The sequence below is a fragment of the Stegodyphus dumicola genome, chromosome 1 (genome assembly GCF_044657685.1).
Source record: "Stegodyphus dumicola isolate Sdum_Otavi_A_Nest chromosome 1, ASM4465768v1".
Lineage (NCBI taxonomy): Eukaryota > Metazoa > Arthropoda > Arachnida > Araneae > Eresidae > Stegodyphus > Stegodyphus dumicola.
The window spans coordinates 247041972-247054323 of record NC_140768.1 but is presented as its reverse complement, the minus strand read 5'-3'; the positions used below and the strand labels follow the sequence as shown (position 1 = coordinate 247054323).

The following is a 12352-nucleotide window of genomic DNA, read 5'->3' as shown; positions in this document are numbered from 1 at the left end:
TAACTGTGCAGTTCCACCCCAGTTTTGATGGAGAATACTCCAGTGGGCAGTATGAGAGTCAATCACCCCCTCTTCTCCTTTCACCAACTTCCTGAGAGGAATTTTGGCTTGCCATGTACTTTAAGTGTCCCCTCGTCACACAGACATTATACATATCCATGCCTTTTCTATGATTTGAACCTGGGACCATTGGTGGGGTAGTCAAGACATCAATACCTAATTTGACATCAAATAAAAACAATAGTGTGCGATAACAGACATTTGCATATGTAGAACTCTCATAAAAGCCTTAAAAAGCATATACTGCTTCTGAATAGCAACAAGGTATAATAAATAAATACTAATATAAATAAATAAAAGGTCTGAAGAAAGTATGATTAGAGGGAATAATAATATGTATGAAGTGAAAGAAAAGCTTGTACAGTTTGCAAACAAAGATGGAACAGTGAACAATGAACAGCAAAGTTGTTCAACGATTTAAGAATTTAACAGTAAAAAGTTATTAATGATCTAAAAAAATTAACAGAGCAATACGTCCATAATGAACCAGCAGACTTTGTTTCAAAAACAGAATTATACAAATTCCATTATCAGATTCACACTCCAATTTCAAGAATGCAAGCTGAGTATTAAACATAGTATGAAAGTTTATGCTATTATTTTCTACACACAATGAATTATTTTATTGCTAAATATTACATCATCTAGATATCATTACATAGAATTAATATTCATATCAATTAAATTTTAAAATACCTTGTCATATTGCTCCTGCAAAGCTTGTTGAGCACCTTCTGAGCCAGAACCAATAGCTTTAGCATCATACTGAACATATGTTCCAGATGGATCCATGTGAAATCTGTAAAAAAATTTCAGAAATTATATGCACTGAAAAGTCTTGTATAGTGACACTACATATTTTAAGCAAAGTATACTTGGGTTGGTGCAAATGTATGAGAAAACTTGCAAAAACATAAATTAAAAATATGAATTCATGAAAAATGTGGAATTAGCAGAAATGATATCAATGCAGAAACGAATTCATGAATTTATATTACTAATGCTGGAAAAGAACTGCTATTGCAATGACATATTTTAAAGTAACTGAAAAAAAATCAAGTTCCAAGTAATTTATAGAAGAAATTTAATGAACTCTTTGCAACCACTTTTCTAATTCTTCCAGTTCTCAAACTTTTATATTTCTGAGACTATAAACAAACAAAAGTAACGAATGCTATCTTCCTTAGGTGACCACATTCACAGAAGATATATAAATCTTCTGGATTTACAGGTGGCTATCTTAGGTTCATTGTATCTAAAAAATAATATTTAAAACCAAAGAATATCAGATTTAAAAGTTAATTCTGTGATGCAAAAGACAGGCTATTAATAAAAAGGACAAAAGACAGGCAATTAAGATAAAATCAGATTTCATAATTCATTTTAAAGAATTATGCAATTTTTAACAAAACTAAATACAACAGAAATTTATATTTTTAGAAAACAAGAAATTTGTAGAGCAGGAATACCACAGAAGAAACATGTAGTAATAACTTTAAATTACACAGCAATTCATTCCTAGATAAATGACAAAAGTTAGGAAAAAACTTTTTCATACAATATTGAAACAGGAAAGCTTGTAACAGATAACTAATTTTAATCAAAAAATAAATATGTATACATGAGCATGCAAATTAACTTGGATAATAGCATAATAGAGTTTATACATGTTTCTGCACACAGAAATTAAGTTCTTTTAAGGACTCTTAATGAAAAAATTAAGGACCTGTGAACAAATGGGAACTGAATACGTTTAATTAAAAATATTATCTGTGCCTGAACTTCACTTTTGTAATACCATCCTAAAAATAAATAGATCCATAATTAGGATGCATTACTATTAAACATAACTTAATTAACATAATTAGTAATAAGTTTTACAATAAAATAAACTTTATGAAATTTATCAAAATTTCAATTTTTTTTAAATACTTTACACTTATAATAGTTGAACATATTTGAAAGAAGACAAGTGACATTTTATTTAAGTTGTACTAACAGTTAGCTTTATGCTGATCTTTTCTTTTATGTCTCATTTTGTCACATACTTGCTTAGTCTAGAGGTTTAGTAAATAGCAGGTAGATTTTATGTCAAGTGGCATAGGTTAAATTGAGAAGTAAAATCATAATCAGCATGATTCATAACAAAAAAAGACTGGCTGTTATCACCGCTGCTGCTTGCCTAGAGAGAGATCTGCTGATCAGAACAAACCTGAAAGGCCTAATGTAGGCACAGCCGGCAAGTTTTGAAAGTTAGCTGGGCTCTGTCTGACGCAGTTAGTATTGTAGCTTCCCGTAGAGTTCCAGAGGTTGTAATTCAGTTAATATACTTTAAAGTTCCAATAAGTGAATAAAGCACCAGAGGCACCTTGTATTATTTATAATAAAGCACCTTGTATTATTTTAAGTCTTACTAGATGCGAAGAATAAGTTTTACATCAATTTTTATATTTTTGTGCTTTAGCTTGTGACCACAGTAAGGATTAATGAAAGGCAATAATTCACTTTAATATGCAGAGATAATTTTTAAGATTAAGCAATTAGTTACAAATAATTAAATCAGGTAGTTAGATAACCTTAGTCATTACGAATTATTAAATTTTATTTATTTTTTAACAATATTTGTTAAAATAGCCCTATTAAAATCACAATCTAATAAAATTTCACATTTTAAAATACATGTAGTTTATGGCATTGAGTCTTAAACAATGTTACGATAATTACACATTAAAAGCTACAAAACATGTAGCAACAGTACTCAATAAAATACTTATGCATCTTTTTAATTTGAAGCCTTTGGAGACATTCTGGCTAACTTATATCAATTTCCTTATCTTTAAGCATCTTTTCTAACAATTAGAAATTTGTTTCCAATATGCAAACCAATGTTCTCACTAGTTTCTGTGTGCTTTATCTCCTAACTTATCAACCTCTCCACAATGTACCTATGAGGGTTTACTTGATCTGATAAAACTTAAATATTCCAAAACCTCTGAAAGACATGAAGCAAATTATTAAAGTAACTATAAAGTCAGACAAAGGTTCGGATAAGCCTCTTATTTAAAAAGGACATAAAAGTGCATTCTTATGCTAACAAAATCAATTACAGCTCGTGGTGATGCAATTAAACAAGAAGAGTCGAATTCAAACTAAAGATGTGGATTTAGTGGTCAAATACTACACAATTTAAATTTAATTTAAGCTGGCTCAGTAACTCTATCATCATAACAAATTCAAATGTCAGAAGTGATATTGCAAAGACTAATAATTACGAATTATCAGAGCCGAGGGGAACTAATGCAGCGAACAAATGGAGATCAGACACACACTTTTTCTCTCTTAAACTCCAAAAACCTCAGTTTAAAAATTGTCTAAGTGATTTGCATTCTGGTGAGAAAATAGAAATTGAAAATTATAGTAAAGGCTGAAATTATAAACAATTGGGTAGTTTACATAATAAAAGCAATACATATCTTTGAAGAATAATTTTCTTTTGCTTTATGTATTCAGTTTCTTTCTTCAACAAGTTTCCTTTTTATTTTAAAATTTTTGCATTTAATTGAAAATTCCTGTATACTAAATACACTATTCATTTTTCGATTCTTATAGATCTCATATGTGCTTTTAATTATTGTGTTAATTTAGCATTGTTTGATATGTATCGTGCTGTTTGGTGTATATTGGCAAAACTGAAAAAGCGCTGAAATTTCTCATCAGGAAATATGAATTAAATTTCGAACGGAAAAATAATTTTTTTAGCTAAGTACGGCGGTCACTTAATTACATTTGGGATCTTCAAAAATTATCCATAAAGCTTCTTCATTAAATCAACTGGGTTCTTTCAAACACTTTCACATCATTAATAATTTTTCTTGTCTACTTAACGATATTAATTTTCCAATCTCGCTCTTCCAAATGCTTTAAAATTTCTAATATCATTAGGTTTCATTACTGTTTTACTCAATACATCATGTTACATTCTTTTCTTTACAAAATCGTTTCGCTCCTCCCACAAATAAAATTTCCTTTCCCTGTCATAAAAAATCTAAATAAGTCAATAAAAACTGTTATTCTTGAATTATACTTTTTATAGAAACATATGGTGGTGAAGGGTTAGTTTCGAAATATATATTATTTTGTTATTAGAAACAATTAGAAAAAAGTGCATCAAGACAAACAAAGGTATAAATTATTGACCTCTATAATGGGCTGTTCATGCCACCATACTTGAGATAAAAATTCTGTAACATTTTATTGACCACGCCTCTTTCTTAAAATACTTAGGTTAATGTTTATAGCACTAAACTGGTGTGTTATGTTTAATTTAGAAGTCAAATATTCTTCAAGGTTTTATTTCATTCATAACTGAATTCTATTCTCAAAAACTACATTTTTCACTCTTCATATATCGAAAACGTTGCTGATATGAAATTCCACACGTTGGAAAATCTCCGAAGAGAAATCGAAGGAATCTGAAGAAGGAGGAGCACCAAGCAGGGTGGAGCAAAGCGAGACATCCTGAAAAGTCACCGTAATGTGACCCCCATCTATCAAAGCTAAATTTAACTAGATCAGTCATGTAACTAGATAATATTATGTACTCTGTTTTGAAAGTTGTTATGTGTAATTTTCAATATAATATTTTAATATGTTATATTGTGTCATGTTTTTCTCATAAAAAATGTAACTTTCTCAATATCTGTTAAAAATGTATAAATTTTCATTTCATTTTTCATTAACTTTAACTTTTTTTTTTCTCTTTTGTTCCTTCTTTCTCGTTTCTGTTGTAGCTACATGGTAATAGGGAAATTTTTTGTGTCCACTTTCCTGAATGCATTTATAAAGTTCTAGCCTAAAAAGGCAATTTTATTGGAAGAGACTGGTTATATATTAAGTAAAACGGTCACTCTATTTCTGTTAGGCCCAGCAGCGGCCAAGCGGTAAAGTCACTGAACACTGGCAGTTTGGTTCAAATTTCAAATCCCGCAAACGGACAAGCTGCATGGGTGTTTTCCCCATGTGTAGCATGTATACGAGCCAGTTTTTCTTAGAAAGTCCTCCACGAAGGTATCCCTCCCATTAGGCAGATAGCCATCTGGCTTTGCCATAATTACATAAACCAAACCTACTTCTGGCCGCAGGCCACAAGGTACGAATTCCTGTGTCGGAGTACTATAACATATTAATAAATATGCGATGCCTAACCTGTAATTGTGGTAACCTGTAATAAATATGTGATGCCTAAGCTGTAATTGTATAGGGTATAAATAGCATTTTAGATAAAAAAAAAAAAAAAAGTAGTTCCAGTGTGGCAAGGAGTAGGGCGAATCACTCTACTTCCTGACAGGGAAAAGAAATTTCATTAGTGGGAAGAGCGAAACGACTTTATACAGGAATGAATGTAGTGTGATGTGTTGAGCAAAGTAGTAATGAAATGTGAAAGTATCAGAAATTAAAAACCACTGGGAAAAGCGAGACTCATTGTCGGCTTAATCTCATGTCGGCTAACTGTCCGTGTCGGCTAAGTGTCCTGTCGGCTAAGTGTCTGTGTCGGCTAACTGTCCTGTCGGCTAAATGTCTTGTCGGTTAAGTGTCCCGTCGGCTAAGTGTCTGCGACCAGTTAAAATTTAACTACTTATTGTTCAGTATTCAGAGTCAAAATCTTTTAAATACATACAACTGAGGATCAGACTTCTTATCAGCACCAGCAAAAAGGATTGCAACTCCAAAGGGACGGCTCTAAGAAAAACAGAGAAATTAGCAATGGAAAATTAAACATAAAAACCATTATTTTATTAACAATCAATAAGTAAAATTTCACAATTACATGAATTCACAAAACATTTGCATATTGTACTTCACATATAATATGTACATCTGTATGTGTATGTGCATGTGTATTCATTTCTATTTAATAAGATTTTTAATAGTTTTAGTTAAAATAAAAAATTTATATTGCACATAAAATCTTTGAGTCAAATTCCATTAAGTATTGATCATAAATATAAAATGATCAAGGCTTTAAAAATAAAAATGCCATATTGAATTGAATTTATAGCTATTTAAATTTATCAAGTTTTAAGTATGAGTTACAACAGCTTTAACAATTAATGGTTATAATAAGAGATCCTCAGTTGCTCATTAAAATAATATGCAAATATAATTTTCTATTACATTAGTCTCTTCTCATAAAATATATATTCTTAATAGTTCTTAATGGAGTTAGAAACACAAAGGTATTTTTATATGAATATCTCAATTAATTATGCATATAAATAAGCAACTATTATAATTATGCAATTGCAATGACAAATATTTAAATATATTTGAATACATCTATTTTACATATATAGTTCCTGCTGCTCATTAATTCGCTGGTTAATAAACTCAGTCTCTTATCACATTCAAATTATCAGGAATCAAATCAAATACCTACTAATCAATAAAAAGAGCTGCCATTTCTTAAATCGACCTCCGCTGCTTATAAAACTCAGAAGGGTTAGATTAGGTTATTTAAATATCACAAAGCCACGAAGACTATTTGCGTAAGAGGGGGATGCCTTCATGGAGGACATTCTAAGGGGATTGGCTCATATTCACAAACTCAGAAGGGGAAAAATCTGATTCTTCAGTGCATTGTACCAACCCCAGCTTTTTATAATTCAATTTATAAAATTATAAAATGTAGTGTGGAATTAGGGCCTGTTTAAGAGAGATCAATTTCTTTACGTCTGGGTCTTATTTTATTTAGTTTTAACCGTAAATTACAATCCACTTCTAGTTTTGTTTTGTATTTATTTTTCAAATATAATATGGAAGAAAATCCTTGTTCACACAAATAGGCTGTCCAAAGGAAATAAAAATTTTATAGCTTTTTTTTTTTTTTTTTTTTTTTTTTGTGTGTGTGTGTGTGTGTGTGTGTGTTTGTGTGTGTGTGTGTGTGTGTGTGTGTGTGTGTGTGTGTGTGTGTGTGTGTGTGTGGGTTATTTTTGAAATTTTCAGTTAAGAGTTAGATCACAGGAAGTTTCTGTGACTTGTTCTTTTTCTTCAGGAGATTTTTGAATTTAACTGTTAAAAATACTTTGTTGTTTTGTGCACCAGCTATTTTTCTCTTACATACCACTGGCTGAGAACCACTGGATTAGGGTACTATAAAAGTTTCAAATATCTTGCAAAAATGCTCTTTAGAAAATGATGAGCAGAACTGAATTTTGTGAAAAAGCAACACTTTAAAAGACATACATAAGTCGAGAGCCCTGCTAGATACTATGCATATTATAGTCAATGTTATACAGGTAGGTATAGGTTTAAACCCTTAAAATCAATTAAAAAGGTCTTTACGAAAATGCGGCTTTTATGTAGAGGAAACACCAGTGGAACTGCAAGCTATAGCTGATGTTTGAAATATCAGTGAGGGAAATTATGCAGATTCATTTTTATAATATGCATCAATTCAAAAAAAGATTGACACAACTTGTGTAAAAACTGACTATGAAAATGTTAAAGAACAGCAGAAACTGACAGCAAAAGTGATATAGAAAAACGTGATGACATGCCAACATCAATCAAATCTAGAAAAGCACTGCAAATTCTGAGGGAAATTCTTGAACTGAAAGGTATTGATCAATAATGCGGGAATGGAACTATTCAGTGTGGCCGTTTCACTGTTGGGACACTTCACAGTCAATACATATTTTTCTTTACATGACTGATATTATATCTTGCCGTACTATATCAAGTTGATTTAGTTTAATAATTCAGTTTATCTAGTGTATATTTAAGAGAGATTTTTCTTTCTATGCCTATATTTTAACTTGCCATATTATATTATTAAGTTTATTTAATTTAATTATTTTGTTTACCTATTGTATACCTCTGGCTGTCTTAAATTTTAAAAGAAAAAAAACCTTTTGCAATTAAAATTAAACACATCTTCTAGAATTACTAAGGTATGAAATGTTTTTGTATACAATTTTATACTATGCATAAAATATAATTTTAAGAGAGTATTCTGATAAGAGTCCAAAGTAATTCTATTTCTAATTCAGATTTTATAAAAATTTCCTGCTTGCATGAGTGATTTTGCTGAACTAACCAATTAAAATTTAAAGAAATTTTGACAAATCATATAAATATTGTACCTGCATAATTTTAAAATTTACGAGGGCTATCCAGAAAGTAGATTACGTTTTGGAATAAAAAAATAAACAAAGTATAGGAAACAAATTTTATTATATACAGATGAAAGCCACACTCAAATACTACTTTTCTACATAGTCACCATACAAATTAAGGCATTTATCGTAGCGATGTACGAGCTTGGAAATTCCTTCGTCGAAAAATTCGGCCGCCTGCGCCTTCAACCACTTCGTTACCTCTTCTTGCAGCTGTGCGTCGTCATCAAAACGCTGCATAGCCAGCCACTTCTTCATTGCTGGGAATAGGTGGAAGTCGCTCGGTGCCAGGTCGGGACTGTACGGCGGATGAGGAAACAACTCCCACTTAAAAGATTCAAGAACTTTACGAGTGACATTTGCCGTGTGGGGCCGGGCGTTGTCGTGAATCAACAAGATCTTAGAGCTCAACATTCCTCTGCGCTTGTTTTGAATTGCTCTTCTGAGTTTTTGGAGAGTTTGGCAATACCTTTGAGTTTATTGTAGTACCTCTTTCCAGGAAGTCCACCAAAATTACACCTTTTCTGTCCCAAAAAACAGTCACCATCATCTTCCTTGCCGACATTGTTTGCATGCATTTCTTGGGTTTTTGGGGAGAACTTGTGTGCCCCCACTGCATTGATTGCAATTTCGTTTCACAGTTCACATGTTTCACCCATGTTTTGTCACCAGTAACGATGCGATCGAGTAAAGAGTCACCATCCTTATGGTAAGCGTCCAAAAAGTTCAACGCTGCAGCCATTCGCTGATTTTTGTGGTCCTCTGTCAAGATTTTTGGAATTCATCTTGCACAAAACTTGTGGTAACCAAGCTTTTCGCTGATGATTTCGTGCAACAAACTTCGCGAAATTTGTGGAAAACTCAAAGAAAGTTCCGTTATTGTGAAATTTCGATTTTCACGGACTTTAGCATCGACTTTTTCGAGAAGTTCGGCGGTCGCTATGCTGGGTCTCCCACTTCGATCTTCGTCGTGAACATTGGTTCGGCCATTTTGAAATCTTATGACCCACTGACGCACTCCACCTTCAGTGATAATGTTGTCCCCATACACTTCACGAAGCTGCCGATAGATTTCTATCGGTTTACAGTTTTTTGCAGTCAGAAACCTTATTACTGAGCGCACCTCGCAGCTCGCGGGATTTTCAATTAACGCAGACATTTCAAACCGTCACAGTATCTGAACGGAGCACAGCACGAACCTCTCACTAGCATGGCTAGATGCAGACTGAGCTGCGCAACGCTCTGACCCCAAGATGGCCGCGCTAGCCCCGCCCCTAGCGGACACAGACGGAAACGTAATCTACTTCCTGGATGGCCCTCGTATAATATAACTTCTGTTATATCAGAGGTTTAGCCCCAATTCACTTTGATACTGACATAATTTTTAACTATGTGCAATTTCTTTATATCTCATATTTGTAAACAACTATATATATTATAAACAACCTTTATTACGCATCTAAACTATTAAACTAAATCAATTTAATGTGAGTATAATACAAGATGTAATAAAATCATGTAAAGAAAAATATGTCTTGATGGCAAAACAGCCATGGTGAAAAGCCCTAGACCCCAGAAATTACTACCTGTAGTTTTATGAAATTGAGAATACTTATGAAAAAGTTGCTAGGGAGAAATACAAACACAAATAGGATAAATGTTTATAAGAGATTAAATTTCATTAAAAACATAATTATAAAAAAACTTTATAAAAAATTTAAAAATTACAGAAATAATTTAATTTTAAGATTAATGTTCAATTATTACTTTAGGATTAATTATGGAATTTGTTGTTAGTTATTATTTTACTCAAAAAGTTTAAAACTCACATCACAATTAGAACTATTAAACTCAGCTGCTGTGTTTGGAATGGAACTAAATTTTAATAAGTACCATATATACCCGCGTATAAGTCGATCCCCCACTTCGACATAAAAAATTTGCAAAAAATAAGAAACCCGCGTATAAGTCGACCCCCCCCCCACTTCCGAAATCGATCGAGAAACTTCGAAAAATATTTTTTAAGTACTACATTTATTCAAAATCATCTGAGAAAAAAAAGTAAATATACGATAAAAAACACCTTGGTAAATGAACAAAATCAAAATCCTTCAACGTCCGATTCATGGTCAGTTTCGCCAAACATTTCATAGAACTCTTCTGTCATCATTGGCTCGTCATCATACATATTTTCAGTCTCATACTCTGTATTATTACAATCACTACTAGAGCCTTCGTCGTCATTTTCACTTTCAAAAACAGCATCATCTTCTGTGCCGTCTAGTTCGTTGCTAATACAACATTTTTTAAATGATTTTATAATCATTTCAGAGGGTATTTCGTTCCAAGCATCTTTAACCCACTGAGCAATTAATGTAATATCGGGCTTTTTAATGTTGCCTCCCTTTGTAAATGTTGGTCGACCGGAACTAATCCACTCTGTCCAATATTTTCTAACATTTACTTTGAAGGGCTTATTGAGGCAGACATCTAGGGCTTGAATGACGGATGTCAATCCTCCCGGAATTACGGCCACAGTCGTTTTTAAGTGTTTTGTCACTTTTGTCACTTCTTCAGAAAAGTGTCCACGAAAAAAATCGTATATTAAAAGAGAAGGTTTTTTGAAAACTGCTCCCGGTCTTTTATCTCACACATTTTTAAGCCAATCGACTGTTCCGTCAGCATCCATCCATCCCTTTTCATGGGCACGAACCAGCACACCTGATGGAAACACAACGTTTTTCGGTAAAGTTTTTCCTTTAAAAATGATCAACGGACGAAGCTTACTGCCGTCAGCCAAGCACAAAAGAACGGCCGTAAAATGGGTTTTTTCATGCCCGGCCGTTTTTATCAAAATGCTTTTTTCCCCCAGTCAATTGTTTTATTTTCTGGTAGATCGAAACACATGGGGGTTTTGTCCATATTCCCTATTTGGGAAAGTTCAAAAGAAGTCCTTTTTCTTACATCGATAATGTATTTTTGAAACACCATAACCTTTGCTTCCAAATCAGATGGTAACTTTTGCGCCACTTTGGTGCGTTGGTGTAAATACAAACCATGGCGATTCATAAATTTAGTGCACCAATGTGTTGATGCACGAAACGTGTTTGGAACACCATACTTTTCTTCTTTTGCTAGCTTCATTGCTCGTAAACATATGCCAGTTCTAGTGACAATGAAACCATTCTGCCGGCACTCTAAAACCCAAGCATACAAGTCATTTTCCAGTTCTGGAAAAGGAGCTTTTCCATGTTGCGACGCCTTTTTCGATTTCAGGATTTTTTGTATTTTTACTTTATTCTTGCGCCAATCGCAAATCAATTTTTCGTCAACCCCAAACTGACGAGAAGCAGCACAGTTATTAGCCTCTTCCGCGAAAGCAATAACTTTTAACTTAAATCCAGCAGCGTATGACTGACTTCTGTTTAACTACCAATAAATCAGCCATATCAACAGAAACAAGAAGGGAAATAAAAACGTACTGACAAGAGCAAGTAAGATTTAACAGTGGGGCACGTGATTCTAGCAAAGAATCAGTCGAATCTGGACGTTAAACCGAAGAGTTTTCTGCCCTCGAACAACCAATCAGCATCCAGCAGGCAAAGGCGTCGCCAACATATCCAAAACGCAGGATAATTGGGAAAAAATGATCGTATATAGTAACCTTCTAGAATTTGTTCCGGAAAAGATTCGCGTACGTAAAATCTATCTGCATTTACCTTTTTTAAAAGTTAAAAGAAATATTCAAAACTGTTCAGTTATTGCGTGTGCTATTTTTTTTTATTTTGACGTGTACGACTGTTAACAAAAGTATTTCATGAATGAAAAATAACTATTATAAAGACTTATACGTACGTAAAAACTATCTGCATTACTCTTTATTTGGCACGTTGGCGAAACTTTTTTATTGCTCGATATTGATCGGTTGTTCGGGAGCCGAAAATTCTTTGGTTTAATCGAAACTTACTCTAGTTAAAGTATGAAACTCTGTGATTAGTTCATCACATAATTTAAGTCATGAAATTACTTAAAGTAAGTGACTTATTTGATAAGTCGTCCAATTTGAGTGCGAGAAGAAAACAACTGCATTATATAAAGAAATTTTTGAACTTCCGATT

At 32.8% G+C, this 12352-nt stretch overlaps 1 protein-coding gene across 3 annotated transcripts in view; it reads right to left on the bottom strand.

Annotated features, from left to right (window-relative positions):
* Nucleotides 1-12352, bottom strand: part of Prosalpha5 (proteasome alpha5 subunit) — a 47758-nt gene that overhangs the window by 15431 nt on the left and 19975 nt on the right. For all 3 annotated transcript variants that reach the window (XR_015044129.1, XM_035377456.2, XM_035377455.2), the window contains exons 6-7: nt 5738-5799; nt 757-859 (exon numbers count right to left, since the gene is read on the bottom strand). Coding sequence is in view for 2 of the 3 variants with exons in the window: in XM_035377456.2 (XP_035233347.1) it covers nt 757-859; nt 5738-5799 (165 nt within the window). In the remaining variant the exon portion in view is untranslated. The remainder of the gene's footprint in view (nt 1-756; nt 860-5737; nt 5800-12352) is intronic.